The sequence below is a fragment of the Agaricus bisporus genome (assembly GCF_000300575.1).
Source record: "Agaricus bisporus var. bisporus H97 unplaced genomic scaffold AGABI2scaffold_5, whole genome shotgun sequence".
Classification (NCBI taxonomy): domain Eukaryota; kingdom Fungi; phylum Basidiomycota; class Agaricomycetes; order Agaricales; family Agaricaceae; genus Agaricus; species Agaricus bisporus.
Window position 1 is genome coordinate 642,109 of NW_006267368.1, and position 26,326 is coordinate 668,434.

Sequence of the window (26,326 nt, forward strand, 5' to 3'; positions counted from 1 at the left end):
TCAGCGAGCAGGATTTCCCGGACATCTGCGTACGGGTTGACATAAATAAACTCAGTTGTTCAGGTTGGGCAAAGCCTCTTAACCTTCTCTTTTAATTTTGGTTTAATATCGACTTAATGAACGAACCTTGTGCTTCTTATGGCTATGATGAAAAGACCTGCTGCATGGTATGTGCATATGATGCAGAGAAAGTATTAGAATATCGGGTGGCCAACGGATGACAACCAGCAGCGCCAAGGCTACAGTTGGGGACAAGCAAAGACGTCAAAATTGTTCCCGGCCTAACAAAAAAAATTTGGGGCAAAGATACACGAACTCAGGACGTCAAAAACGTTAAGAAAACACCTTCCGAAAATATTCCCACGGCTTTCATAACTACACCTGCCTCGTCAAGACATGCTCGCCTCCGCTCAACTCGACATTTGTTTCGGCCTGAACTGCTCCGTCCATGGTCACTGGCCCCTTCCCTGGCAGCCTCACCGTCCCCGATGTTCCAGTGGGGGTTGAGACCGCCACAGTCAGCAAACCATCGCTCACATTCCACTTCACTCCAAACCATCCGAGCCCCGTTTCTAGGCCTCCCTCAGCAGACTGGAGCCCGCTCAAGACAGGACTTATACTCCAGGTTTTTCCTTGAGGAGATACTAGTCCAATTCCTAAGATATGGAATGTCATAGCCGGGGTCGGACCCGTTGACCAGCCGTGGCTATGACTCGTGTATGTGTGATCAAAGTTGTAGCCTCCCGCAGCCGCTGAGCGATATCTGAATGGTCAATTAGCCGGAGCAACCACGCTGTGATATTACACTCACCCCAATGAACCGTTTGCGGTGAATCCCTCAACCAGGCTGGATTGTACCGACAAGTTGGTGTACAGCATATACCCCCACTATTTTACTTGCTACAGCGCATATTCGGTAGAAGTCAAAAGTTTGCCTACCTCTATAGGAGGTGGATTGTAGCGGTGAGTATTCTTAAATAATTACACGTATAAAGACTTACCTTTGTGCAGTAAATCAAGAGCCCTTTCACCTTCACCCGCAATAAAATGTGCTTGTACCTAAAGAGGAACCGCGTTAATCTTCACCGATTAAGGGGTAAATCCTCACCTCGAATCCCCCAACGAAAGGGCTGATCGTGTCATTGAGCTCGGGTGTCAGGGGGCCGATGTCCGTCCAGAATCGAGTCAAGCCTTTGCTAACCGCCTTTGCCTGGTCTTGATTTTCTGTCACATTAAATAGGATTGCCAAAGAATTTCCATCTTGTGGAAGAAGATCCGTCGAATCGTTGTCACGGAACATTCCAGCCCTGCTATCCCAAAGCAAGTTATTAATACTGCTTTTCAATGTTGTTGCATTTGCTGCATATCCTTCCGACAAATTGGCGTCTCCCATTTGATTGGCTAATTCCGATCCTGTTACGAGAGACTATCCCGAGGTCTCAGACACAGAGCAAATCAAGACAGATAAAGACAGCACGCACCCTATACAGCAAAACGTTTGCCGCAATATTGTGACCTTGACCTCCCTCTCTTCCCCAGTCATTGGAGAACGCTTGTGGAACATTCATCAGTCCTGTTTCATCGACTTGACTTTCCAGAAATGCAAGAGCCCTCGTATAATTACTCCAGATGTCATGGACAAAGTCGATATCCCCGGAGTACAACCAGACATTATATGTTCCAATCAAGGACCAAGCAATGTATGTGTCACTACCTTTTGCGTTGATTGGTGGACCTGAATATTGTAGTGACCCCGTTGCTGGATCCTGTGTAGAGAACATAACGCGAAACCCATTGATGCTTGGAAGGATATCATTCAGAGCCACGAACTCCGTGAGGCTTGATATGCCCATATCACCTGGAGAACTACGTTAAACATTTGTCTTGGAGTAGGGTGGAATTGACGAACCAGGCCATACATTTCTGTTTGATAAGGCCATCAGTATTCAAAGACGTACGAACACCTGAAGCTTGGAGATTCATACCGATCACGCTTTGCGCCATCCACCAGGACTGGCCCTTCAATTGGTCCACTACTTGCATTGTTGGCCCAACCTGCACAAAAACATTCGGTCATGGTGTATACAATTGTTCAAAACCGATCACTACCATTTGGACTTGGGCAAGGCTGCTGTCGAGCCTGGTGTGCATCGATTGTGTTTGTCTGGATTGTATATGCTCCGGCATACCATAATTTGGTTAGAAAGTCTGGATCGTGGAAATTGGGGTCTTTAGTGAAGAAGTACCCGGTATACGCTCGCAAGTCATCCCAATGTGGCATGAATGTATTTTCGACGCCTACTCCAGCAATGCCAATTGGGCCATCCGAGTGGCTTACGATAGTCAAGAAACGGAATCCGCCACGCTGTTGGCCAACAGTCTGCATAAATCTCCCTGTACTGAGGGGTGTCGGGAGAGATTGGACACCATCGCTGTCCATTGAAGGGATGTGGCGACATGAATCATCAGAAAGAAGAGGGCTAATGAATGCAGCCGATTCTGTAAAGGAAAGAGAAAGGCGAGCGTCTTCGGTTGAATGGACAACATCGAAGAAAACACGGCCGCCAACCTAGTCCAATCTCCGTTAGGCATCCAAACTTTCTTTTGTCTGTTTTTTTGTACTACGCTTACCTCTTGGCCGAAATCCAAGGTGACAAAACTATTGTTGCCATTAAATTCTGCTGTTTTTGAACCGACCAGAGCATCTGCATTCTGTACGTTGCCCTGAATGGAATGGATTCTAGTTGGACGGCTGATCCTATTCTCGGGTGCGAAGTTAAACTGATCCCATGGTCCATGAGGAGCTAAACCAAATCCCTCGGCCGCGATGAGTGCAATTGCTATGAAAGAGGCGAGCATGAGTCTCTGTCAGTGAAGCTCTCTATGGACATGAAGTTTAATATATAGTGCGTATCTAGTACTTGTGAACCTATGTCCTACGGTCGCACTTCCGGAACCTCATAACTGTGGGGTGAAACAAATATAGATGAACTTATATTCACATCGGAGACGTAGGACACCCGTAGAACCTCGTAGAACCCCTACAAAGGCTATTATTGCTTTGCGCCGTTTCTGCGATCATATCAACAGTCAGGAGGAAACTACGGTGACTCAACCCTTGATATGTTGATTCGCAACTGCAAGGTAAGGTTTGGGCTGTTAGTGCTCTTGTCCGAGGGTACTATTTGCTTCATTATACTTACAGTTGAATTCGGAGAAACGACTAGCATCAGTTCTGCGCTGGTTTGATCAATCTCAAACTACCTGGGACTGAGGTGACTGAGCAATTACTAACCAACTCGAAGTTCAACGCCACTTATTTTCTGCTCACGGTGTCACAGAATCGTAAGTCAAGTTGAACTTCTTGACTTCCAGTGGAGCATACCAGCACTTTTCATCATTCAGAACATATTCAGCGACTTCTACTAGAAGTTGCTGAATAACGCGTTTCCAGTAAAGGCATTGAGCTCTCAGGTAGAAATCCGGGTAACGTCAAGAAGAGGAGGGATAGTTGAAAAGAACAGGTGTTTAGCGGCAGAAAGACCATGAAAGGGTTCAGTCAGTGACAAACATGGGTCGGTCGAACTTAACGATGGTAAAAGAAGTATAGCCGGGCCCCGTGGTAATATCATTGCACCGTCTGGAATTGAGAAGTTGATACATATGGCAGACTCGGTCAGTGAAAAAAAAACCGTAATCTTGTACATGGCAGACGAGGCAGACGAGACTGTAATTAATACAAATGAAGCAAATAGTACCCTCGGAAGATGCAATGCTGTTTTAACCACCATCGTTCTAAGGTCGCCGCAATACTGAACTGTTGATATCGCAGAAGCGTCGTAAACCAATAATAGCCTCTGTGTAAGCAGGCTACCCTAGTCGGCTAGTAACCGCTACACTATTCTGCCACCGACTAGTATATGTGCTGTAAGCGCCCATGCTTACACTTTGTGGGGATTCCATGCTGGGAATCGACGTCTCTGATGTGAATGTGAAGTTTCAATCGATACTCGTTTCACCCCATGGGAGGTTTCGGGGGTGCGGGGAGCTCGACCTATCACTATCACCTATGTCTTGTGCTGGAGTTACCGAGCTCAAAACATGCTACTACCACCCATTCATAACAAGTAGCAGGAGAGGGCGCAGAGCCAATATGCTGACGCGACCAAATAATAGCGGATCGTTTCAGAGGCAGCATTGTAAAGATTCCCTGCCCCGTACTCCTTCCACTATCTTCAAATTGATTCTTTCATGGTTGTTGACACGGGCTTGGAGGGTGCAGGTGACGTGTGATATATCTAGAGAGCACGTGACTTGCGGAAAGCACTCCGTCGGGAAGATGCCAAGGCTCGGATTGTCATGCTTCGTCATACTCCTCGTCTCACCCGAGCTGCATCCCCTCTCATTCCGAGGCGCATATCAGCTCGTATATCGTCCCCTCGTCTCCTAACCCGTTCCTTTCCTCCCATTTCCTTCGCGCGGAAGCTCTCAACAACTACAGCACGATATGCTGCACTGGCGGGGGATACACCGGGGCAGTCAATAGTTGTACTCCAGACACCGTCTCCGGAATATCTAGAACAAGAAGAAATTGATGTTGAACTATTGCCGTCCGACCAGATCCAATTGACTATCACTGATAGGGCTGCGGAGGTTGGCATTCTTTTATGTTACGAAAAACATGCCAGTATTAATTATGGAAAACAGCAACTCAGATCGATAGCAACAAGAAGCGGTGATCCTTCTGCGGCTCTGCGGATATCTGTCGAGTCAGGGGGATGTCACGGTTACCAGTATAATATTCAGTTGGCCAAGGAGATTCTACCCGATGACTAGTAAGCTCACTTTGATATTTTATTGTACGTCCTACTGACATGTATATGACTCAAGCCGTTTTTCCCACCCTGCAGTAAAGCCCTCCAACGTCGTAGTCGATGCCGTCTCACTACCGCTTCTCAACGGCTCCGTGGTGGATTATGTGACAGAATTGATTGGTAGCAGCTTCCGCGTCATGAACAATCCCCATGCCAAAGCGGCTGGCTGTGGTTGTGGACTCAGCTGGGAGCTCAAGTGAACTGGGAAGGGCAATGAAAAGAGGTGGCACATCGGCCGTTGTATGTTTAAATTATGTTTTTGCGCATTAGACTGATCAACTATTTTATCACCATTCTGTCCTTTGTATACCTACTTCAACTGCGTTTAATACAGATTACCAGGAGAAACCATTGACGCTGAATCATCTCAAAGCCACATGATGACGGACATCGACAGAGCTAATAGGCTCTCATAAATGGCCCAGGTTTTCCCTCTTTCGGTGACCTTGAACGGAATCACGTATCCTCCAAGCTAGCAAGCCCATCAACAGTATTCATACTGCTTGCATTTTCTCTCTCAGTTCTATATTGTTCATTCCAGTATCTCACACCATCGAGGCTGGGACAAGGTTTGTTCCACGAACAGCGGATGGACTATGAACAGCACCATTGACTATCACAATCCGTTCTTGATGAACCCTGAGAATTCAATACCTTCTCGGGGCATCATTCATCCTGCGCGTGGCCAAGATGTATTCTTTTTCGCGTCTGCCATGTGCACTAGTGTGTACAAATGACTTCACAGAAGACGACATTACACTAACGGAGATATTTAATCTGAGACGATGAACATGCAACTGATGAATTCTGGATGTCACTGTTTCTAGAAGCCAAGTGTAAAAAAGCGCCTAGGAGTTTAGTGTGGGATGGATGGGTTATCAAAATTTTCCTGTTTGTTCCACATCTTGATTATTCAAACACCTCACATGCCTGCGGTCGAGATTGGTGAGCGGCCCAATACTTACCGTTAAAAATTTTCTCTCTTTTGCATCAAAAAGATTATCCTACAGCCGTGGTACGATTCAACGCCGAAACAGTTGGTTCAAACCCGTCGCTTATAGGTACCTTGACAGAAAGGGTTAGCTCTTCACGATCCCCATAGCGCAATCCTCATGATCATCCTTTCTGAAAAACTCTGGAAGTAATCGTCTCCGACAACCAGGTCGTTCATCGAACATCACATGAACTAAAATCATCATCGATTTCATCATCACCAGACTCAATTGTCTCCAAGCGACGAGGAGATTTTATTTTTTCGCTGAGAAAACTTATGCTCGTTTGAGATAGGTTCTACATCTGACGTTGGAGCAAGATTGCGTTGAGCCAAAGGTTCGGTAGGAATCACCACTGACTACTAGTGCAAGGATTTCTGTTGTTAGAAGCCACTGGTTTCTATTCTCAGCGTGGGTTACAACTCACTTCAGATAAGGTCTATCTTCTGGAATGGAAGATGCTAGGGCACATCTCGAAGTCAAAATGACAATTTTCACATATTTTCCTTATGTGAGGCTCTGATAAAGATCTCTCGCCCGTTCCGCAGTCCTAAACGTGGCAAGCAGAGGCTTATTTACATGGACATCTGATTATGCGGATAGAAGTTCTACGCCATACTCACATGTAATGATGTACGTCAGTCCATTGGTGCAGAACAGTATGTACCCGCATCAGGGTTATTGCAACAGTCCGTAGCATGCGGGCGACATGAGTAAGATGCACTGATATGTCTAGGAGGTAAAGATAGAGTGGTTAGATGGACAGGGAAAGAGAAAATCAAAAGGAAATTTTACTACTAGACAAACGACTCAAGAAACTACAATAACCAGCATGAGTAAACCAACTCAAGCAGAAGGAAAGATGAGAGCAGGGAGACAAAGGAAGTCATGAAGTCATTCATGTATATACATGAAGATAATGCAAAGGAATGAGGGCGAAGGCAAAATGATTTCCCCAGTGCAAAAGGTGAAATCGAAGTGCACCCAAATAGGTAGGACCAGATGACGAAAGGATGCGCAACCGAACCGAACAGGATAAACCAAAAATGGGTCATCCTGCCTAACAACATGCGTAGCCTGAACGCTACGATCCTGGTTCCGTCTGTTTTCAGCAGATAATACAACATTTCCATCCATCTCCAGTCTCGTCTGATGCGGCCTTCCCTACACTCCGTCTTCGGGTCTGTCTCGCCTCTGCAGCTTGAGGATGACTGGGAACACCCTCTCGCATTAGCATGCTAGCCCTCGTGGCGGCTTCAAAGACGTCATCGACACCTTCGATTCTGAGTGCTGAACATTCTTTATATGCACGAGCCCCGATAGCTTGAGCGACACGTTCACCCATCTCCCGTGTCACCCAAGTACAAGGGTTGTCCGGTGTGTTCGGATGGTCAGTATTCGGCCGAAGGTCTGCTTTGCAGCCTACTAGAATGACGGGGATGCTGGCACCACAGAGCTCGCGGACCTCCTCGATCCACTGCTCACATCATCAATTCACTGATGAGAGAGAAACAAAAGAGGGACATGCCTTTGTTGTGACGTTTTCTAACGAGTCAGGGGTATCAAGAGCGAAGGCAATGAGGATGACATGGGAATGGGCATATGACATGGGCCGCAGTCGCTGAAAAGTATTGTTGAGGGAAGCATGCATCGTTGAGAATTTGGAAGAAACATACTTCGTATTCTTCCTGGCCACTAGAAGAGAACGAAAGTAGGCATATACGTTTGAAGTAAGGGTATGTCAACGTACGCAGTATCCCATAGAGCCAACTGCACAGGCTTTTCATCAAGCTTTATCTCGGCCACATAATTATCAAAGACGGCTGGGACGGGGGTTGAGCCACATCTAGGAAGAGGTACACGATGTATTGCATACTTGGTTCCTGGAAGAACATGAGCGCCGGTCGAAGAAGAAAAAAAGGGGGGAAACGCACATATTCTTTAGGAAACCTGCCCAGTGCAAAGGAGCAGAGAAGGGAGGTCTTTCCGCAAGCACCTGCAAGAGACATGAGAGGAAAGTAAAGGGGTGCGGGAAGGACACCTGCCGTCGCCTACGATGACGAGCTTTCGTCTGATCTGTTGGGGGATGAGCTCAGAGAATAAGGAGAGGAGAGAGGAGACAGACTGGGTTGTGGAAGGCCATGGACGTAGTGGAAAGAGAGTACGGAGGTCACAGCCCTAGAACGTCGGCGGCAACAGAGTTCCGTTTGTCTGTGTTTTGTCTAGACGGTGATATCATTTGTATCATTTGTGTATAACCTTGTATAACGTAGCATCAAGCTCGCTTCCTCTTCAGCGCCGTCTTTGCCAGGCCTCGCTCAAGGGCCACATGCTCAACACTGTCCCACTCCACTCCCAGATCCTCCCCGAGCTCCTTTGCGTCCTGCGGCGAAAGCACGTCCGTTGCCAGCTGCCAGAATCTGTAACACCGTCAGCTTCTTGACTGCGCATTTTCTGCTGTCACTCGTACTCTGTGAATACTTTTCGCCGCCGAACCCACTCTCCTCGCCAAAGCATCCATTCCTTTTCCACATGCGCAACGTCCTCGCTCGAAATAGTCACTGCTCCTTGTTGCAACGGTCTCAGACGTTCCCTAGCTTGCTCAATCTATGATGTTATGTGTCTGGGTAGTAGCACTGATGTGACGCGCAATCTGCAAATACCTTCTTGGTCAATTGAGCGATTTGAACTTCGATTTCCGCGTCCGTAGGGCACGATTTATGCTTCATAAGTTCTGGTTGGTTTCAGCGTCAGCGATCGAGCGCATAAAGAAGCTCCAGCTGATCTTCTACCAGCTGATGCATTTTTCAGCTCGACTCCTAATGCCTTGTTCTGCTCTTCGACGACCTTCAGATCACTTTCTAGCATCGCAATTTCTTCTGCGGGGAGGCAATCTAGTTTGGACTGATTGACCACGAAGAACGTAGTTTTGCCTGTGTGCCCGTCAAAAGGAAGCCGCGTACATTCCATCCTCAGGGGATATACCATAAGTTTTCAGAGTCAACTCGCCCTTTTCTGCAAGAGCCAAGAGGATTTTCTGTGTAGTCGCCTTGGGCACGGCACCCTTAAGGTTAGCAGCGACATCCACCGCTCCGAACGGACGGTTCATCTGAGTATATGCGTCGTCAGCCAGTTGGAAGACAGGGAGACGCGTGGGAGATCACGAGTTTCATGTACTCGAGGACCTTATCCTCGGCTTCCTGGCCTTTGAGAACGGCAACTTTTGTTTCTGACTTTGTTTTTGAAGACATAGAGATATGAATATAGAACAAGTTTAATTGCGCTTATGAAGTGATATTTGAGGACCGGCATTTTCCGGACGGATCAAGGACCATCCTGGCCGGAACTTGCTCAGCAAAACTCTCAAGCGATCTGCATGTTCCTTTGCAGGCTCCCTCTCATATGAGTTCAGATGCTGCCCTTGGCCGACGCAATAAGCAAAATCTCCACTATATCGTACGCTCAGGTCTTGCCGGTGGAATCGCGGGATGCGTTGTGCGCTTTTCCCCGCCTTATCTTCTTCGCTTCCCCTGATTATACATCTTGACAGGCAAAGACAGTCGTCGCCCCACTCGATAGAGTAAAGATTCTCTTCCAAGCATCCAATCCCGATTTTCAGAAGCATGCAGGTATGACAACACTTCCCGGATTTACCCGTCCCCTCACCCTCACCTCCTCGTGTGCCATATACAGGGACCTTTGTAGGTACATTCCGTGCAGGCCACGATATCTATAGGCAGGCTGGCATTCGTGGTCTCTTCCAAGGCCATTCCGCCACCCTCCTACGTATCTTTCCGTATGCAGCTATTAAATTCATGGCCTATGATCAAGTTCATTATGTATGATCAATCCATTTCGTCCGCAAGCAACCAAGCTAAACATAGGGGTAGCTGCTCATGCCTACAAAGGCCCGTGAAACCAATGTACGCAGGTTCCTAGCAGGTGCTATCTCTGGTGAGCTGGTTTGGGAAATGTTGTCAATGTTAGTCCCTCTTTCTCAAACTTTTTTCTTTCCTTCTCAACTCAGGCACCATGTCTGTATTCTTCACGTACCCACTGGAAGTTATCCGTGTACGAATGGCGTATCACACCCGGACTTTTGGCTATACGCAAGGCAATTCATCCCCTTCCTTTCTCCGCGCATACCGGCAAATTTACAACGAGCGGCCCATCAACTCTACTCCTGGATCTGACGCGTTAAAACGGTCGAATTATTTCAGTCGATACCCTCTGCTCAAGTTCTATCGAGGTTTTACTGTTACAATGACAGGAATGGTTCCCTATGCTGGAGTTTCATTCCTCAGCTGGGGTTACCTTAGATCGCAGTTTCTACCTCCTTCCAAAACAGGCCACCAAACACCAACGCCAATTGCGGATTTGGCGATTGGCGCGTTATCGGGCGCGTTTGCGCAAACGGCCTCATACCCTTTTGAAGTCGTGCGACGTCGGATGCAGGTCGGCGGAATCACAAGACCAGATAGATGGCTACGGTGGAGCGAAACGATGGGGGATATTTGGCGAGCTCGAGGTTGGAGAGGTTTCTACGTTGGGCTAAGCATTGGATATATCAAGGTCATTCCAATGACTGCTGTCAGTTATGCGGTATGGCAAGAAGGGAAGCGGCTTCTTAGCGTGTGATCTCGGATGACATCACTATATTTACTGACAGAGACGAGGCATGACTCGCATGAGCAAGCATGTGCATGTGCATTACTTTGTAATTTGAGTCTCGAGTGACTCTACACCGATCTTCGCACGCAAGCCGATTCCGCCCGTTTTTGCGGAAATCCTCGAGTCGCAGTCACGCTTGTAACGTAACGAGTTGGATTTTTTAATTTCGGAACGAATCGTGTCTTTCACAACTTACAAGTACTCTTCTTCTGACTGCGTGATTAGAGACTTTCTGACTTTTGTAAATATGCATGAAAGGCAGTTTAAATTAATTCTCGTGATTCTTAATGTTTGTCTCCTTATGGACTGAGTCAACTACTTGTGCCTGAATATCAACTGTAAAGAGTTTAGGACGATGCATTTGCAAAATAGAAGTCGTGGGAAATTCATAAATGATGTACCGGGGTGGCCGGATGTGACCTTTGACGTACGGACTTTCTATGAAGGTGGATTCTGGTGGATTTTATACCATCGGGTTAACGATGATACGGCGGTACGTTTCAGCTCCAGTTAGTCAGAAGTGTTTCAGTTAGTCAGATGAAGCCAATCCCGTCCACCTTTATCAGTACACTCGTCGACTTCTTGGGAGGTCCACTTTTCCGACCTCGCACCCTCGTCCCAACGAAATCCCGCACATGGAGCGAGAGGACAGTTCATACCAGAGCAGTGATCAGGGAAAAGTGAGGACGTCGAAGAAGCGGCCAAAGAGAGGTGGTTGTATTCCATGTTCAAAGAGACGACAGGTGAGTTTAATTGATTCATTCCATTGCTTCTTGGTGCCCGTTTGATATGTCTGCATTCTGGCGAACCCTTGCCAGAGATCAGCGTGGGTTTGTTCAAGTCAGATGCCGAATTTGACAGGCACTGCCATTCTCGGCAAAAAAGACCCTATTTCTACTTGTGTTAATCCTTTTTTTACAGAAGTGTGATCGCGTCCAGCCTTGCGCATCCTGTGTCGACAGAGGAATAGCACATCTCTGCAAATGGGAATCTATACCCGGCGGTCCAAACCCGTCTCGAAGTGCCGCTGCCTCCCCTGTTGACGTTGGTTTGACACCTGAACGCGCTGATGATGGTGGCGAAGACGACGACGAGATTCCACAGGCACTCAAGGATACAAAGTTAGATCTCGACGAGAGCGGTGAGACGTTGAAAATGCTAAGCCAGAGGATTCAAAGCTTGGAGAATTGGGTTGTAGGAAGCAAAGAGTCCGTCGCATCCGGAAGCAAATCCACCGGCGTCTATTCTTCTTCTATGACTGCAGATATATCTGGAGATGTGGCAAGGTTCGAGGAGGGGTTTTTTCAGGCTGGTTCATCGTTCGATATAGTATCCACTAATCAGATCGGGACAGGAGGTTTCGATGATGGTCCACCAGCATCAACGTCTTCAGGAGTGTTGTCTCCTTTGGCTTCGCCTCAAGCTTTGCAACAAGCACGCTATTCTGAAGGGCCGCCAGGGTTTGGCTCTAGGGTCTCTTCTGTACCGGACGAATCCTATAATCAAGTTGCTCCGTTCTCGCTAGTCCACCACGGGGAATACCTTGGCCCCGGGAACGTCCTAGGTTCTTTACATTCCGTACGTGTTGTCATCTCTATCCCTACCTCTGTTTCCTTTTTTTTGTTATTGTTCCAGTTGGCTGATACTAAATTTCAGATCCGCTCCCCACTGTCAGATCTTCGTTTACCAGCCGGTTCCATGGCCTCAGCGACGATACCAGTATCACATCCTACACGATTTGCCCAGACTTTGATTCCGGCTCCTGAAATTCAGCATCTGGTCCAATATATCCCAGGTGCTCCAGCAGCCAATGTGATGGTTGATGCCTTCTTCAAAGAGGTAAATTGGCGTTACGGCATCCCTGAACACTGGTTCAAGAATCTCTGTAGCCAAATGTGGGCTTACTCCCAAAATACCTCGCAAAATCAGGAGCTTAGTCGCCACTGGTTATGCCTCTTTTTTGCGGTCCTTGCGTGTGCGCCGCAACCAGGAGAGACTCCTTTCATTGCGTCAAGATTGCCAAATACACATGATAGTCTCACCTATTTTGCTTGTGCGTCGATTGCGAGAAGATTGGCTGAGGACGATGTTTTAGATCGGCCGCTCCCTTTTTTGCCTGCGAATACGTATTTTCATTCTCCGGTGGACGGTTCTGTATTGGTTTCTCTGGCGATTCCACTGCTATGTGATTTTCTTGCTGAAAGGGGGAGGATAAGTGAAGCATGGGAGCTTGTTGGGAACGGTGTTCGATCGGCGCAGACTATAGGTTTACACCGGGATCCAAGAGGCCGACTGTGGCAGGAAATGCCAGAGGAGGAAAAGGAGTTGAGAAGAAAGGCTTGGTGGGGATTATATATATGGGACAGGTATGTCACACAACTCTCATTCCGACTCGGAGTTTGATGTAATAATTTTTTGGGATCTAGTTTTCTATCGCATATTCTCGGAAGACCACATATGATCAACAGAGATACCTGTGACGTGGAGAAGCCGTCGGCTGGTGACATGAACAACCAAAGAGCTAGCTTCAATTTGAGCAGAATGGTTTTAATTCAACTCGCTGACATAGCATGCGATGTCCTTGACAAGGTAAGTATATTTTTAATCTATCCAAAAGCTACAATTTACCAACTAGTTTGAGTTGTCCATGGGCACGGACCAGTTTATGTGGATGGTTCTTTCAGAAGTAGACGCGAAGCTTCATAATTGGAAGACGAACATCCCACTAGAATTCCGAACCGGAACGACTCAAGAACAGGATTTTATCCTATTCTCAGGTGTCTCACAACCGGAATTTCAAAATTTCCTTCGGCACAGGTACATGATCACGACGTGGTACCATTTTATACGCCTTAAATTTGGCACTCTTGCCACGAGCCAACCTCCACCGGCCTTTCCAGTTACAGGGAACTCGAGCAACGCAGTGCACTGGGCGGAAAAGTGCTTACAGTCTGCATTGGAACTAATCACATTTCAATGCGACACTTTTGATCATCTGCGAAGAACTCAGTTTGGCGAAAGATGGGTTGGAGAAAATTGGTACTTTGAGGGATGTTTATCCTTGTTGGAAGCTGCAGTTGCCCTCGTTCTGGTCTTAACAAAGTATCCTACTACCTTCTTGTTGCCCCCCGGCGCTAACATGGTCGAAGAATCCAGAACAGGGCTGAAGCTAGAGTACATGGAAACGACGAGAATATTATCCCGGACCATAAACGTGTTTTCTGAGATTGTGATGAACGAGGGGGAGCTCAAGGCACATGCGGCAGGTGAAGGGAAAAGGACAGAAATTGCCTCGAAGGGATTGCAAATGTTACAAATTTTGTTGAAGGAACATTGGTGGAAATTGGATCCGCGGACGGGGAAACCATCTCCGACGATAGTGTGTTCAAGATCGCACTCGGGTTTCACTACGCTTCGAGGTTCTGTATCGCCAGCCGGGTCCAGGGCATCGCAGTCTATGACAGGATTGAGCCCAGGTGTAGACATGGCCAGCGCTGCTGCGATGGCTTATAAAAGTTCTCCTCTCGGCTCCCTTGAAGGTTCTACCATCCCTTCTCAGGCGAGTCCAGCACTCTCGACTGGACAAATTCAGCAACCCAGCCCCTATTCCACTATGGTGTCCCCTGTAGAAATGACACCAATGACACCCTCGACGCTACAACCCGTTGGCTTTCGACCACCTTCTAGCGCTTATTATGCCAATGCGCCCCAGCTCCCTGCAGCGATTAGAGCACAGCTTCCCTCTTACTTTCAAGAATCCAGTCCACATCATCATAGACCTCCATCGCAAACGTATATCAGAGATACGGGCATACCAACTCCTTCGACTTCCATGTCATCTCCCACATTTAGGCCCCTCTCGAGTCAATCTCAAGCACAAAGCGCACCTCTGGCATCTACATCGTATTCAGGTTCTATCTTGAACTATCCGGTAGCTAATGCATATGATACAACAATGCAGGATTACGCTACGACGCATCCGTCTTTCGTGTCGCCGCCACCACCACAATCACTCTCACTACCACCACCAAACCAGGGGATGCGGATGATTCATTATATTGCACCCGGCATGAAGTCGAGGACTACGGCCAAACCGACGGTGTTTTCAGCGTATGAGCCGGGAGTGCCAGGGTCTTCAGGAAGTCAACAGTATGCGCCATCAGAGCAGGCTGGTGAACCGGACGGTACAATGAAGGACTAGGGTGATTTTGTCTGCTATTTGTATAGTATGTCTTATGTATTTATATACTGACGAGGCCTTTATGGACATGGACTGGGTAAGGAGCAGTACTCTTGATTTTGTCTGTTGTGATTGTTCATATCAAGCTATTCTTGGATCGTTGGCTAATTTAGATTGCATCTTTTGTAGCCATTACTTGCATTATACCATGTGGTCGTTTTGAGACAGTGTGAGACCCAGGTCGGGTGCAGGGCAGGATGAACGCCGGCTGATAGAGCTGAGCAAGGTACGGAGTGATGCGCGCTGGCTGGATATGGCTGAACAGGGGCGAGCGGGGAGGGAGCGGGGGAGCGTGAGAAGGAGGAGAGGACGAGATATTTGGAGCCGGGTACATGGTAGTGTGATCTGCTGTGTGACTGAATTGATCCACTGCCCACTTATCTCGCAACACCCACCTTCTCCACATCCCCAAAGTCATGCCCGTTCCCCTCCGGGCGGTCCACCATCGGGGCGAGGCCAAGCACAACGTCACCACCGACTGTGAGTTTTTCTACTCGTTGGCTCGCTCTGTCTGAGTATATGTCCCAGTTCCAAGTCTTGGTCTCCATTCTGCAGCCTCCACCGGCAACGTGGGCCTTGTCGAATACGCCCTCTCACGCGGCCAGCCAGTCAACTCCGTTGTAGATGGCGTACTCCCTCTTCATGCTGCCTGTGCCGGAGGCAATGTTCAGGTCGTCAAACTCCTTATCGAATATGGTGCAGATGTGAACGCCCCAAGGTAAGCTTCTCGCTTTATCAGCCCTATTCATTTCCCGCACCTATCTCATTGACGCCATTTTTACCCCACACTGCCTTCTGCAGGCTTTCAAAGCGCTATTCCAGCAGAGACTCTTCTGCACCCATCATCGGAACTACGGGCTCAACTCCCCTCCACTTTGCCGCCGCAAACGGTAACAGGGATGCCATTATGCTTCTCCTACTTCATGGTGCACATGCAGACCGTGCAGACAAACATGGCGTTACCCCCGAAAACCTCGCCCGGCAGAATGGTTGGATTGAATGTGCTGATCTTCTCAAAAACTGGATCATAAACAAGGACAAAGACTTGAGAGAGAGGGAAGAATTCGTCGTCGCAGATGACAAAGACATTGCGAAACGTCGTAACCGATTAGGCTCCTTCGGTGACGAACAATCATTAACCGGTCGTCGCCGCCTCCACGTCAAGCATTCCATTGATACGGCCCTCAACATGCTCAAATCCTCGTCATCAAATCTCTCGGAACTCTATCGAGGCCCGCATACGCCCACTCCTCCCACTTCTCCTACTAAACCCTTCGGCGATTTTGCCTCTCAACTCACAAATTATAATGGCGAGCGGTCATCCAGTCGACGTCCTTCACTACCCCACATTGGACAACCGGATGCGTCAACTCGCCTGAGAAATCCTTCTTTCCAGTCAGCGAATCCTCACCAAGCGAATTCTGCAGGCGAAGATGGTGAAGATAGCAGCACCAACCCATCTCATAACAAAGGCTATTGTGCACGAAAAAAAGGAAGCAAAGTTTCATTGCTCAATCTCTTTCGCAAAGGGCAAAATTCTGAAAGCTCAAGCACACCGGACCTCAACGCAAGCACAGTCTCTGTAATTAATGACACCACAACGCTCTCAGCTTCTCCGCCATCTGGTCATGTCCCTCGCCGTTCGCGTCCTCATCAGGGAAGTGATGCTTCCAGTCGATCAAGAAGAGCGGGGGACTTCCCTATGGAGCGAAAGTCTTCCCTCAACTCCCCTGTACGTTCGACAAGTGACAACAATACGCCGACGCTTAGGCAGTCCAACCGCGATCGTTCGAGGTCAAACGCTAGTAGTCAATATAACGACGATCCTATCATATCTGGCAGCTATAATAGCCCTGGCTCTAGTCCACTTGCTCGACTCGGTATGCTTCGACATCAAGGCCATCACAGAACACGTTCGGGGTCCGGGAGCAGTTCGGGTTACGATGCGAATGTGCCCTCGCGTCTTGGAGCAGCATCAACAGTTGCGCCAGATGATGCATCAATCAACCGAGGAGTCACCAACGCTGATGTAGAAAGTTTGTCGAGGTCCCTGCCGCGTACAGGTATTTTCAAGCCACATAATCGCAATGGATCGAATGGTCAAGGTCACATGAACCCTTCCGCGCTGAGGGCCGTAAGGTATGATGTGTCGTCGTTCAAAAAAGACTCACGAGAAAGTCATACTCGCAGTCGCAACACAACCTCTCATTCGTTATCTCCCCGAAGTAACCCTGCCCGACTAAAATCGAGCGATAGCTCAAATTCACTCGTACGATCGGATTCGTATTCGAGACGACGCGCGAGTCTCAGACCCGGAAGTGCTGGCTCGATGTCAGGTTCGAAACTGAATATAGAGGAGGAGGAAGGCGAAGAAGAGTATGGCAGGCCAATCGAGCCCACAAAGACATCTCTGTTGATTGGAGCTGGAGAAACCCCTGCTTCGAGATCTTCACTTTCACCTATCATATCGGATGGTCATGTCGCTGGAGAACAAGACGAAGAAACATCACAATTTCCTTTCAGTATCAACCAGCCACCCCCGCTACCCGTCGAAGGAGAGATCGACTTTACTCCATCGCATCTTACACATCATGCCGCAGACAATAGACATAGAGGAAGTTCACTCAGCAGTACGGACAGCCGAGGGTTCACACAGTCTCCGACTAGCATAGCGAGCGCTGTGATGATTACGCCACCCCTCATGGGGTCCGAAGACATTCGATCGTATGTCGCCTCAGATGCAGTACCCAAATCTCTTTTACGACGAAGTCCATCTCTGCCAAAGGGAATGTCTCCGGACCAAATGGACTCTAATCGTGATTCAACTTCAACTCTTGTCTTGGCTTCTGCTACACCTCTAAGCAATGGAAATCTGAATGGACGAAGATCCCATACGCCATATGAAATCGACCTCACTTCAATATCCACCCATGCTCAGGCGGAAGCTCTCGTTGAGCAAACAAGGAATAAAGTTATGGAGTTAGCAAGCTCAGAGGACCACGATGCTGTTTCTACGCCTGGCAGTGACGGCCGAACACCATTAAGTGCGCGACTAGCCGCATATGGTGAGAGCCTTGCATTAGAGAGAAAATTCAGAGAACAGGAGAATGGGGTTGTGAATGTTACGAGTGGCCACACCACTGGTACGTTGCTGACGAACGGGAAGAGGAACGGAGTGAGCAGTCGTACGAGTTTGCTGCTACCGATTGCGAATCAACATTCAAGAGAAGGCTCAGGATATTCGAGTTCGTTATATAGCGGAAGGAGCGCTATCGCAATTAAAGAGACTCCATCTCGTCGGTCTGTTGATGATGTATGGAATGGTAGGCATGTGAGGAGGCCATCAACAGCGGAAGGATGTAAGCGGCATAGTTCATATTATCACTGATTTTTATCTGATCATGGGACACAGTGGCTTCGCGAGAGGTGAACATGTCGCGTTCCAGCGAGCAATCAGACTGGTCCTCGCCGTCTGCGAGATCCGTGTCCGCACTAGGTTATCGACGTACGGAAGCAGGCAATTACGAACAACATTCGGGACCTACCGTCAACCTCCTATCCTCGAGCGCCACAGATGACCATCCCATGCACCACAAAACAAGTTCAAGCCAAGGTTTCTATGGAAGGTCCAATGCATCCCCGCCTGGCTATGAAAACAATGTGACGATAGGACTCAGAATGGCCTCATTGGACGGGGCAGACTTTGATAAGGGTGACCATCCCGGAGTACCGCTTTATAGAGTCTCGACGACGCCTACACCTGTCCCGAGGTTGCCTCCCCCTCAGGGTCCAGGACGAAGCTTAAAGAAATTATCCAAAATGGGGATATCCATTGCTGACCAGGCGGGAAGGGGTGCACAACCTCCACCCGCTCATGGAAAGAAATTTAATCTCAAATACTTTTTCAAAGGCAACAAAGGTTAAGTATCGAGACCATGCACCGACAATTGGCGGTTGTCTTTCGCAGGTCTTTGCTCTCGTGCGACCTTACATGGTTATATGTTATCGGTGGTTTACTTTTGTTTCCTCCATCCTCCGGCTTTCTTCAACATTGTATATCTAGTCATGATCCATGCCTTTCGCATACTTTTTTCTCTCTTATTTATCTTCCAGCTCTATCATGCCTTTGTGTCTAGCTTTTCCTCGATTGCTGAATTGTTTGTGCTGTGTTGTCCGTGCATTTTTTTTTTGCCATCGTTGTCGATTCCTTATTTCGATATTATACCTGACAGTGGACTCTCTCTCCGAGTTCTTCCCTTCATTCTCACCCATCTCTTTTTTTTTTGCTTTCGGCGTTGCATCAATACACACGCGTTTTTTCATTGATCGCCTTTTGTTACTTTTTCGCCTTTCAACAGCCGTGTTACCTTGTTCAGTGCTACCCTCTTTTCCAACGGATCGTTCGATTTGTTATCGCTGTTTCCTAAGCTTTTTTTTATTCAATCTTGTCATGCCACGATTTGCAAAAAAAGCAAAAAGACATTTCAGATGCATGCTCGGTTCCCAAGGTTTTTCTATTGTTATTTTATCTTTTTGTGTCAACGTTTGGTTGCATTGTTTCTCTGGTCTTTTTGCAATGTTCCAAGGGGCAAAAGTGTTTTTTGGCATTCAGATATTGATTGTCGACGATCTGCGGGCTTTTCGAGTCTTTTAAATTCCGCATGCATAGTTTCTGTTTCTGTTTTTCTTACTGGTTAGGAGTCTCCTGTGTATTAAATAAGTACATATCCCAATTGAAGTTGTGGTCGGTAAAAGGTTTCTTGGCCTTTCCATCGTCTTCGCGATCGAAAAACGAGGGGTATTCGTTTTGGAATGAGTACACACATAGATCTCTGGAGGGAATCCACGAACTTTCTCTATCGAAAAACCTACCCCAGATACAGTTTTATTTCGCTTCATCAAGCCGCTTACTGTGACAGCCCCGAATCTTATGGATTTCAGTTGATAGGCTTTAGGGTACAAAAAGGTGACTCGGAGAAAGGCCATTCCATTCCATCATGCAGCAGGAGCAAACTCAAAATGACCCCAAGCAAAAAGTAAATGGTGTACGTGTTTCAAAAAATGCTTGTCAAACCTCAAAATATCTTGTACGATCAAACCGCTACAAGTACTGCTTCAACCGATTTATCACAAATAACATTGCAGCGATTGAACGGGATCTCGTGTGAGGGTATATGTTTCATAGTTTCTCCTGTTTATCGTCTACTGCCAGTGGTCTTCATCGAAAGGATGCTCCCTCCTTTCTTGGAACGCGTTTTGGGGGTATACGCCGCATCCGGGACAGGGCTCTGTGCACTGTTCACAAGATCACCCCATTGTGAATCAGGTACCGTCCCGATCGCACTTCCACTAGCACCAGGTATTACACCCACGACTGAGCCGGCCTTGGATCCTTCAGCTCTAGATCCAATGTGAGAAGCAGCGAAGGGCTCAGTGCGATGAGATAAGGCACTTCCACCGGCGCTTCTTACACTCGGAGCTCTACTCGCGCTAGGTACAGCGTTCGAGGTAGCCTCTGGCTCGCCATGGTGTGATAGAGCACTTCCACCAGCACTCATCGCACTCGCAGCTCTACTCCTACTAAGCCCAGCGGTTGAGCCAATATGAGAAGCGGCCATGGGTCCAGTACGATGAGATAGGGCGCTCTCACCACCAGCACTCATCACACTTGCAGCTCTACTCCTACTAGGTCCAGCGGTTGAACCAACATGAGAAGCGGCTACCGGTTCAGTACGATGAGATAGGGCACTCTCACCACCAGCACTCAACACACTCGCAGCTCTGCTTGCGCCAGGTACAGCGTTTGAACCAGCCTCTGGCTCAATGCGGCGCGATAAAGCACTTCCACCAGCACTCATCACACTCGCAGCTCTACTCCTACTAGGTCCAGCGGTTGAGCCAACATGAGAAGCGGCCATGGGTCCAGTACGATGAGATAGGGCGCTCCCACCACCAACACTTCTGACACTCCCTGCTCTGCTGGGCAATCTCTGCTGTCTTTCTGGAGGTGTTGTGAGTGAATCCATACTGTCGATCTCTGATGAAATAATGTCGTCCTCGTCATCACCGAGATCAGTGAATAAATCGGGATGAGGTATAACGGGGGGATTCATGCTATCACTGGAAATATTTTCAAGCGTCTGGTCCCATCCTCCTAAGAATTGATGTTGTGATATGATCATAGGCGACCTCGCGTCTACCTGATATTGCATTGAAGGAGGCGAGCGTGTTTCTGTTATAGGTGGAATAAATATCGAATTAGAAGCCCCGTCATCGTGGTCACCGTTCGAATGGGGTATGAACTGCATGGTGAGAAAAGAAAAATACGTCCTTTACGCAGCGTTATACAGACTCGAGATTCACATACCGGGGACTGGGCCGCCATGCCGGACGCCGTACCTTCCATTCGTGCATCTGCAATACCATAAAATTCGGTAGCCGACGGGGGTGGTTGGCCAGACATAATAGACGACCCGCCAGAAACCGACCTAGGTCGAGTGTAGATAGGACTTCTAAGTTCAGAGGCCATTGATCTTACGGAATGTGCAGCCTACTTTCGTTAGCAAAATCAGAGACTCATGCGTGTCGTGGGCTCACAAGAGAAGGCTGCCTCTGCAAGGTTGCAGCATCGAGGGCTGCGGGACTCTGCTCTTGACTTAGAGATTCGGGAATCACACTCATAGGTGTACCTCGGTCATTGTGAAGTGGATTTGCGAGCATTTCCATATGCGAATATCGTGATGACGCGGAAGCGGGTGAAGCAGAACGGTGACTGCGCGCAGAGGGAACATGGACTGACGTCGGAGGGGGGATCATTCGAATTTCTTCATTATTTTGATGCAGTGGTGGAACTGGAGACGCTGGACGGCTGCTGAACTCAAAAGCGGGAGGGAGTCGTATGCGATTATCTTCGTCAAGAAGAGGTATAAAATTATCAGGTGGTATGACGGCAAGGGGCACCTGTGAGGATGGGGATTGTAGTTGGAAGCTGCGGTTTCCGGGCTCTTCTGGTGCCTCCACGGCGGATTGAACAGGTTGGCTCGTATCGTCGGCTTCACGAGCTACCGACGACGCTGCCGGCGACCCGGGAGGTGCTGTCGGCGGCCTGGAGGGAACAAGGCTAGGAGCTCGAGAAAGGCTGTGTTGTTGTACCTGTGGTATCACGGGCGGGGTTGGCGGAGGCGAAGTCACAATTCTTACGACTTCATCCTGAGCCATCCTCAAACCTTCCTGAATACCAATTTCCCTCCCTCTCCTAAATCCTTCCAATATACCGGTCCTTCGGCCTTCGTCTTGGGCTTTGATGACGCTGATTTCATCTTTTGCCCTTCGCAATGCAGACTTCGCGTCAGCCGCTTGCTTCTCAGCGCGGAATCGTTTGTCGTCAACTTCATTCAAGATCTTCTGGGCGCGAAAAATTTCTTTCTGAGCCTCGTCATATTGGACCTTGTATAACCTATCGAATATGACTTCAGAGACAGAACGAGGAACAGAGACCTCGAGAAATGAAGAACGGACTTGAGCTCCTCCTCTAATCGAGCGATATCGCGTAGAGCGTGTAGCTTCTCTTCACAGACGGATTTCAGATATAACAAAGCCTCGGATGATTGCTGAGCGGCGCGATCGGCGCGATCCTTTTCGAATTCGAGCTGCTCATGGAGCTTGTTGATGAGCCCAAGGAGTTTCTTTGGATCGCGGTGGCCTCGGTGGTCTGCAATCAGTCGGCTCAGGCTCTTGAGAGACCGACGGCTATGTGTCGATGATGAGTTGTTACTCAGGCGAGAGGAGTTGGGGAAGAAGGTGCCGCGGGTGGGCAATGGAGGGACTGGGACGGCGGGAGAGCTTGTGGCAGAAGGAAAATTGGGATCCATGAGGGTTTGGGAGGACAGCGCCCAGAGAGGTGACAAAAACAATCTACGTAATAAAACATGATGAAACACCTCATCCAACGACGTAGACAACCCGAAAGACTTGCAAGAGATAAGCCAAAGTGTAATAAACAGAGCAACGTACTAAACTACAACAATGATCATCGCCTTATGCTATGCCCTCCGACTTCGCGTTCTTTTGCTCAGGCCAATACGGAAGTGCAGGCAACTCGCCAGGCTGGAAACTCGCGGACAATGGCATTCGATCTTCCGCTTTCTGTCCCTTGACCTTTTTCTCCGCCCTTTTTCTTCTCCACCATCTGACCAATGCTACAACTATAGCGAGTGCAATAACCGAGCCTGTGGCTAACGGTAATGTCAGCTAACTATCGGGTCAAGAGCCATAACGTTGCGCTGTCGTACAAGCGCGACAATTCGAGGAGTGGCTTGGGAGAACTCACCAGCTCCCACGAGAAGGAATTGCTTGCTTCCGTTTGGATTCTCAATATCGTCATCGGACGCCGCATCTCTCCTGCCAGGCGTTGGCATGGCGCATGCGACGGTATTAAACATCAATAACAGCACAATTGGAGCAACGTTAAAGGCAGCGGAGAGCTGCCCTAACATGGCTGATATCGCCACCCAAATCCTAGAGTGTGTATGCGACATGGTTCTCTGAAACACAAGGTCATCATGATGCTCATCGCTGGCGGCAATGCTTGACGTACCAGGAAGGAATGGATCGGGGCGATTGGAGAAGAATACAACAACTCAAGTTAATAATCCTAATATCTTGTCAAAGCCGGCACTCCTGTTTTAACAGAGACAGGGGGCTGTTAAAGATAATTTCGGGCCGAATTATTTCCAGAACAAGGCACTCTATCCCTGGCGAATAGTTTCGAGGGTTCAGGGAGAAAGGTAGAAAAGGTAATAAGCTTGACGAGGAACTAGATAAAGAAGATGAGAAACAGGCAGAGTTGCTTGGAGAACAAAAGACCCCTGCGCGCTGATCACTTCAAGTCCTGTTGTCCGCTTTTTAAGGCATTGTATTACATCTCGGCCGTCGCGATACTCATCATCTGATGCACAGCTTTTACAATGATGAAACCAAAAAAACAATTCCCTAGAACATGCATAGATAATAGGTATACCAGAAGTCTGGCTCTCCATCAGCCAGTTTTGGGAGGTTTGGGGTAGCAAAAAGGACGAAACTTGATATATCTTGCGAGATCTGTTTGATGCATGATGCAATTGATGAGATTGATGAGAAGCACTGTTAAGTATAGATTTCAGAAGCTCACACGGAAAGCGCTACTTTCAATATTGATGGATTCAAGTCCTCTGTAAATGCCGAATTTGCGAAATGGATTATTTATCAACCCAGAAAATCCACCAGCCGTTACACTGTCCCTGCAATCAAATCCTAGTTTGAAATTCTTGATACATTAGTCATATATACACGCAGATGATTTATGTCAAAGGTCTACCAAAGAGCAACTATGCAGCCACGTAATACAATCGCCATAAAATCCTCCTTCCCAAGTTGCCCTTTGTCATCCTCCTAGTCCTCGTTTCATCTTCAATATGATCACTCTCTTCATCGTGGTATTGATCTTTGGACAGATCCACCGTGTTCACGTCCACCAGGTCGCTGTACCAAAACCTTTTCTTCGTTGGCGATGTTTGAGACGAATTGTTCAAACCCGGTCGTTTTATGAGCATCCAGGCTGTGTACATAACAATCATGACTGGTATCTCAATATAATATGAGATGAAGTCAACGGCCACGAATTCAGGGAATATTGAGGACCATCCCTGAACTGAATTCGTCGGTTAGGTGTGACACAGTTCACAGGGACCAGAAAACTCACTGAGGATTAGGCAAGAAACTATAATTACCTGCAAATACTGAATTAGACAATCTGAGTCTATCAAAGGTTGAAAAACCACGCACCACAAACAGAGGCGCCCATGGCCAAGTCCAAGCAGCACGAAATTTCAAATCATTGGGAGAATGACCCTGCCTAACCCAAGCCTTGCGGAATCGCCAGCTAGCAAGACCAATCGAAAGCCAAGCAATTTGATTGGACACGCCGACGAGGTTTTGTAACCATGTCCAAAGTTGACCATTTCCAATGTAACTACTTCCAAAACAAAGAATGCTGATGCTGCTTGTTGCCAGAAGCGAGGGCAAGGGAATGCCGTTTCTCGTGGTCCAAGAAAATAAACGGGGTGCCTGGTTGATGGCTGAAAGTCCTGCAATATATAATTCAGTCAAACAATGTTGAGGAAGCAATATGTGAAAACATACCATACAACACTCGCGTTCCGGCAAATAGCGCGTGATTTCCCGCAGAAATGACAGAAGTGAAGACAACAGTGTTCATGAATGATGCAGCACCAGCTTTGGTCGAATGTCATTGAAAAAGTCATTCTCGAGTCTCGTCGACTCACCTGAACCGACTTCCTTGAAAACGATAGTGAACGGTGATGTTACGGAGCTTTTCGTCGAGAGATCGGGATAGGTATATGGAACTGGCCTAAATTTAGTCTCAAATACTTTTTGAAAGGAGGTTACTCTTACCATTGAGCCCTATCAGTAAAACGCTCAAGATATAGAAGATGAGGATTCTAAAGTTTGTTTAGTATATGCTCATGATACATTATACGAACCACCAACGCACCTCCAAAACACAGCTTTAACTACCCTGGGCATATTCTTGGATGGATTCTTCGTCTCGCCTGCAGTAATTCCCAGACTCTCCGTTCCACCATCTAAGAAGCACAATGAATAGGCATTCACCCTGTTAAATCCTGAGACAGGATGACTGACATGCGAAACTGGCTGTCACGAAAACACGAGCGAATCCCCCAAAGCCACCCACAAAAGGAGCACCAGGAAGCCTCCAGTTCTCTCCGCCAAGATATCGATGCTGGGAATTGACACCAACATTGACAAGAATGCCAATAATAATGAAAACGACTATCGCTATGACTTTTAACGACGCGAGCCAATATTCTGCGAAATTGAAACAGGTTGAGCAAGTGCTGTTCCCTCATCTGAGCAATACTGTGTTTACTCACCAAGTTCCCCGTACGCTTTCACATGTATAGCATTGATACCCACCAAGAAGAACCAAAAAATCAGACCAATAGCCCACGGATGCCAATCCGACCAGTACGACATGACTAGCTGCGCCGCTACTAGATCACTAGCAACCGAAACTGCATCGTTGAACCAATAGTTCCACGCCAACGCAAAGCCATACGAAGGAGAAAAGAACCTAACGCAATAGGTCCCAAACGATCCCGCGATTGGATACTGGGTCGCCATCTCACCGAGCAGCAATAATGTGACATAGACGATAAAGCCAATGATAGTGTAGCAGATAAGCATACTTGCTGGCCCGCCCTTGGCTAGGGAACTGCCTGTGCCGAGGAAGAGGCCAGTTCCAATTGTGCCAGCGATCGCGATCATCTGTACTTGGCGTGTTGAGAGCCCTCGATGAAGTTTCCTTTGCTCTCTGTCCACTGGCGGTACCGGTAAGACATCTGGGTGGTCGTTCTCGATAGAGCCGTATGATTTGTTGTCTAAGAGTTCAGATTCGACCATATTGTTCAATTGGTCAGAATTGTAGTGAAGAGGCCCAGAACCTACTTGGACGGAGGAGAGGTTGGGAA

At 48.0% G+C, this 26,326-nt stretch overlaps 14 protein-coding genes across 14 annotated transcripts; 7 read left to right on the forward strand and 7 right to left on the reverse strand.

Moving 5' to 3' along the window:
* Positions 1–180: 180 nt before the first annotated feature.
* Positions 181–2,859, reverse strand: AGABI2DRAFT_204168 (hypothetical protein; the record flags this gene model as incomplete). The annotated part of the gene is made up of 8 exons (XM_006460815.1): positions 181–763; positions 812–888; positions 988–1,059; positions 1,109–1,426; positions 1,482–1,866; positions 1,986–2,055; positions 2,110–2,569; positions 2,632–2,859. 8 exons carry the CDS (start codon positions 2,857–2,859, stop codon positions 376–378), a joined length of 1,998 nt encoding a protein of 665 aa, XP_006460878.1. The 3' UTR covers positions 181–375.
* A 1,857-nt stretch (positions 2,860–4,716) lies between these two features.
* AGABI2DRAFT_56742 (hypothetical protein) lies at positions 4,717–5,053 on the forward strand (the record flags this gene model as incomplete). Its single annotated transcript, XM_006460816.1, has 2 exons — positions 4,717–4,835; positions 4,891–5,053. Coding segments are annotated over 2 exons (282 nt in total), but the record flags the coding sequence as incomplete, so codon positions are not given.
* Positions 5,054–6,427: 1,374 nt separating this feature from the next.
* AGABI2DRAFT_135968 (hypothetical protein) lies at positions 6,428–8,024 on the reverse strand. The gene is made up of 8 exons (XM_006460817.1): positions 7,992–8,024; positions 7,912–7,942; positions 7,800–7,862; positions 7,771–7,772; positions 7,617–7,693; positions 7,543–7,561; positions 7,395–7,487; positions 6,428–7,343 (listed from the first exon to the last, which is right to left on the reverse strand). Exons 1-8 carry the CDS (start codon positions 8,007–8,009, stop codon positions 6,975–6,977), a joined length of 672 nt encoding a protein of 223 aa, XP_006460880.1. The 5' UTR covers positions 8,010–8,024; the 3' UTR covers positions 6,428–6,974.
* A 117-nt stretch (positions 8,025–8,141) lies between these two features.
* On the reverse strand, positions 8,142–8,975 carry AGABI2DRAFT_69352 (hypothetical protein; the record flags this gene model as incomplete). The annotated part of the gene is made up of 5 exons (XM_006460818.1): positions 8,142–8,286; positions 8,331–8,459; positions 8,513–8,600; positions 8,659–8,799; positions 8,852–8,975. The coding sequence occupies 5 exons, from the start codon at positions 8,973–8,975 to the stop codon at positions 8,142–8,144; spliced, it is 627 nt and encodes a 208-aa protein (XP_006460881.1).
* Positions 8,976–9,240: 265 nt separating this feature from the next.
* AGABI2DRAFT_204178 (hypothetical protein) lies at positions 9,241–10,766 on the forward strand. The gene is made up of 5 exons (XM_006460819.1): positions 9,241–9,361; positions 9,417–9,495; positions 9,560–9,705; positions 9,757–9,820; positions 9,894–10,766. Exons 1-5 carry the CDS (start codon positions 9,269–9,271, stop codon positions 10,502–10,504), a joined length of 993 nt encoding a protein of 330 aa, XP_006460882.1. The 5' UTR covers positions 9,241–9,268; the 3' UTR covers positions 10,505–10,766.
* Positions 10,767–10,979: 213 nt separating this feature from the next.
* AGABI2DRAFT_135972 (hypothetical protein) lies at positions 10,980–11,511 on the reverse strand. The gene is made up of 3 exons (XM_006460820.1): positions 11,459–11,511; positions 11,104–11,280; positions 10,980–11,030 (listed from the first exon to the last, which is right to left on the reverse strand). Exons 1-3 carry the CDS (start codon positions 11,484–11,486, stop codon positions 11,014–11,016), a joined length of 222 nt encoding a protein of 73 aa, XP_006460883.1. The 5' UTR covers positions 11,487–11,511; the 3' UTR covers positions 10,980–11,013.
* A 70-nt stretch (positions 11,512–11,581) lies between these two features.
* AGABI2DRAFT_192467 (hypothetical protein) lies at positions 11,582–12,233 on the forward strand (the record flags this gene model as incomplete). Its single annotated transcript, XM_006460821.1, has 3 exons — positions 11,582–11,823; positions 11,892–12,115; positions 12,194–12,233. Coding segments are annotated over exons 1-3 (273 nt in total), but the record flags the coding sequence as incomplete, so codon positions are not given.
* Positions 12,234–13,234: 1,001 nt separating this feature from the next.
* AGABI2DRAFT_192468 (hypothetical protein) lies at positions 13,235–13,786 on the forward strand. The gene is made up of 2 exons (XM_006460822.1): positions 13,235–13,639; positions 13,687–13,786. Exons 1-2 carry the CDS (start codon positions 13,359–13,361, stop codon positions 13,760–13,762), a joined length of 357 nt encoding a protein of 118 aa, XP_006460885.1. The 5' UTR covers positions 13,235–13,358; the 3' UTR covers positions 13,763–13,786.
* Positions 13,787–13,855: 69 nt separating this feature from the next.
* On the forward strand, positions 13,856–14,863 carry AGABI2DRAFT_192469 (hypothetical protein). The gene has a single exon (XM_006460823.1). The coding sequence runs from the start codon at positions 13,995–13,997 to the stop codon at positions 14,736–14,738; it is 744 nt and encodes a 247-aa protein (XP_006460886.1). The 5' UTR covers positions 13,856–13,994; the 3' UTR covers positions 14,739–14,863.
* A 293-nt stretch (positions 14,864–15,156) lies between these two features.
* AGABI2DRAFT_221164 (hypothetical protein) lies at positions 15,157–15,837 on the forward strand (the record flags this gene model as incomplete). The annotated part of the gene is made up of 3 exons (XM_006460824.1): positions 15,157–15,257; positions 15,306–15,495; positions 15,579–15,837. Coding segments are annotated over exons 1-3 (513 nt in total), but the record flags the coding sequence as incomplete, so codon positions are not given.
* A 2,055-nt stretch (positions 15,838–17,892) lies between these two features.
* On the forward strand, positions 17,893–18,904 carry AGABI2DRAFT_185225 (hypothetical protein). The gene is made up of 2 exons (XM_006460825.1): positions 17,893–18,136; positions 18,190–18,904. Exon 2 carries the CDS (start codon positions 18,210–18,212, stop codon positions 18,699–18,701), a length of 492 nt encoding a protein of 163 aa, XP_006460888.1. The 5' UTR covers positions 17,893–18,136; positions 18,190–18,209; the 3' UTR covers positions 18,702–18,904.
* A 1,068-nt stretch (positions 18,905–19,972) lies between these two features.
* AGABI2DRAFT_117808 (hypothetical protein) lies at positions 19,973–22,648 on the reverse strand (the record flags this gene model as incomplete). The annotated part of the gene is made up of 4 exons (XM_006460826.1): positions 19,973–21,079; positions 21,145–21,327; positions 21,375–22,233; positions 22,296–22,648. The coding sequence occupies 4 exons, from the start codon at positions 22,646–22,648 to the stop codon at positions 19,973–19,975; spliced, it is 2,502 nt and encodes an 833-aa protein (XP_006460889.1).
* AGABI2DRAFT_192472 (hypothetical protein) lies at positions 22,627–23,577 on the reverse strand. Its single transcript, XM_006460827.1, has 3 exons — positions 23,374–23,577; positions 23,107–23,320; positions 22,627–23,011 (listed from the first exon to the last, which is right to left on the reverse strand). The coding sequence occupies exons 2-3, from the start codon at positions 23,312–23,314 to the stop codon at positions 22,815–22,817; spliced, it is 405 nt and encodes a 134-aa protein (XP_006460890.1). The 5' UTR covers positions 23,315–23,320; positions 23,374–23,577; the 3' UTR covers positions 22,627–22,814.
* A 480-nt stretch (positions 23,578–24,057) lies between these two features.
* On the reverse strand, positions 24,058–26,291 carry AGABI2DRAFT_204180 (hypothetical protein). The gene is made up of 9 exons (XM_006460828.1): positions 25,730–26,291; positions 25,479–25,664; positions 25,330–25,420; positions 25,230–25,276; positions 25,100–25,180; positions 24,957–25,049; positions 24,600–24,901; positions 24,517–24,544; positions 24,058–24,465 (listed from the first exon to the last, which is right to left on the reverse strand). The coding sequence occupies exons 1-9, from the start codon at positions 26,256–26,258 to the stop codon at positions 24,143–24,145; spliced, it is 1,680 nt and encodes a 559-aa protein (XP_006460891.1). The 5' UTR covers positions 26,259–26,291; the 3' UTR covers positions 24,058–24,142.
* Positions 26,292–26,326: the final 35 nt, after the last annotated feature.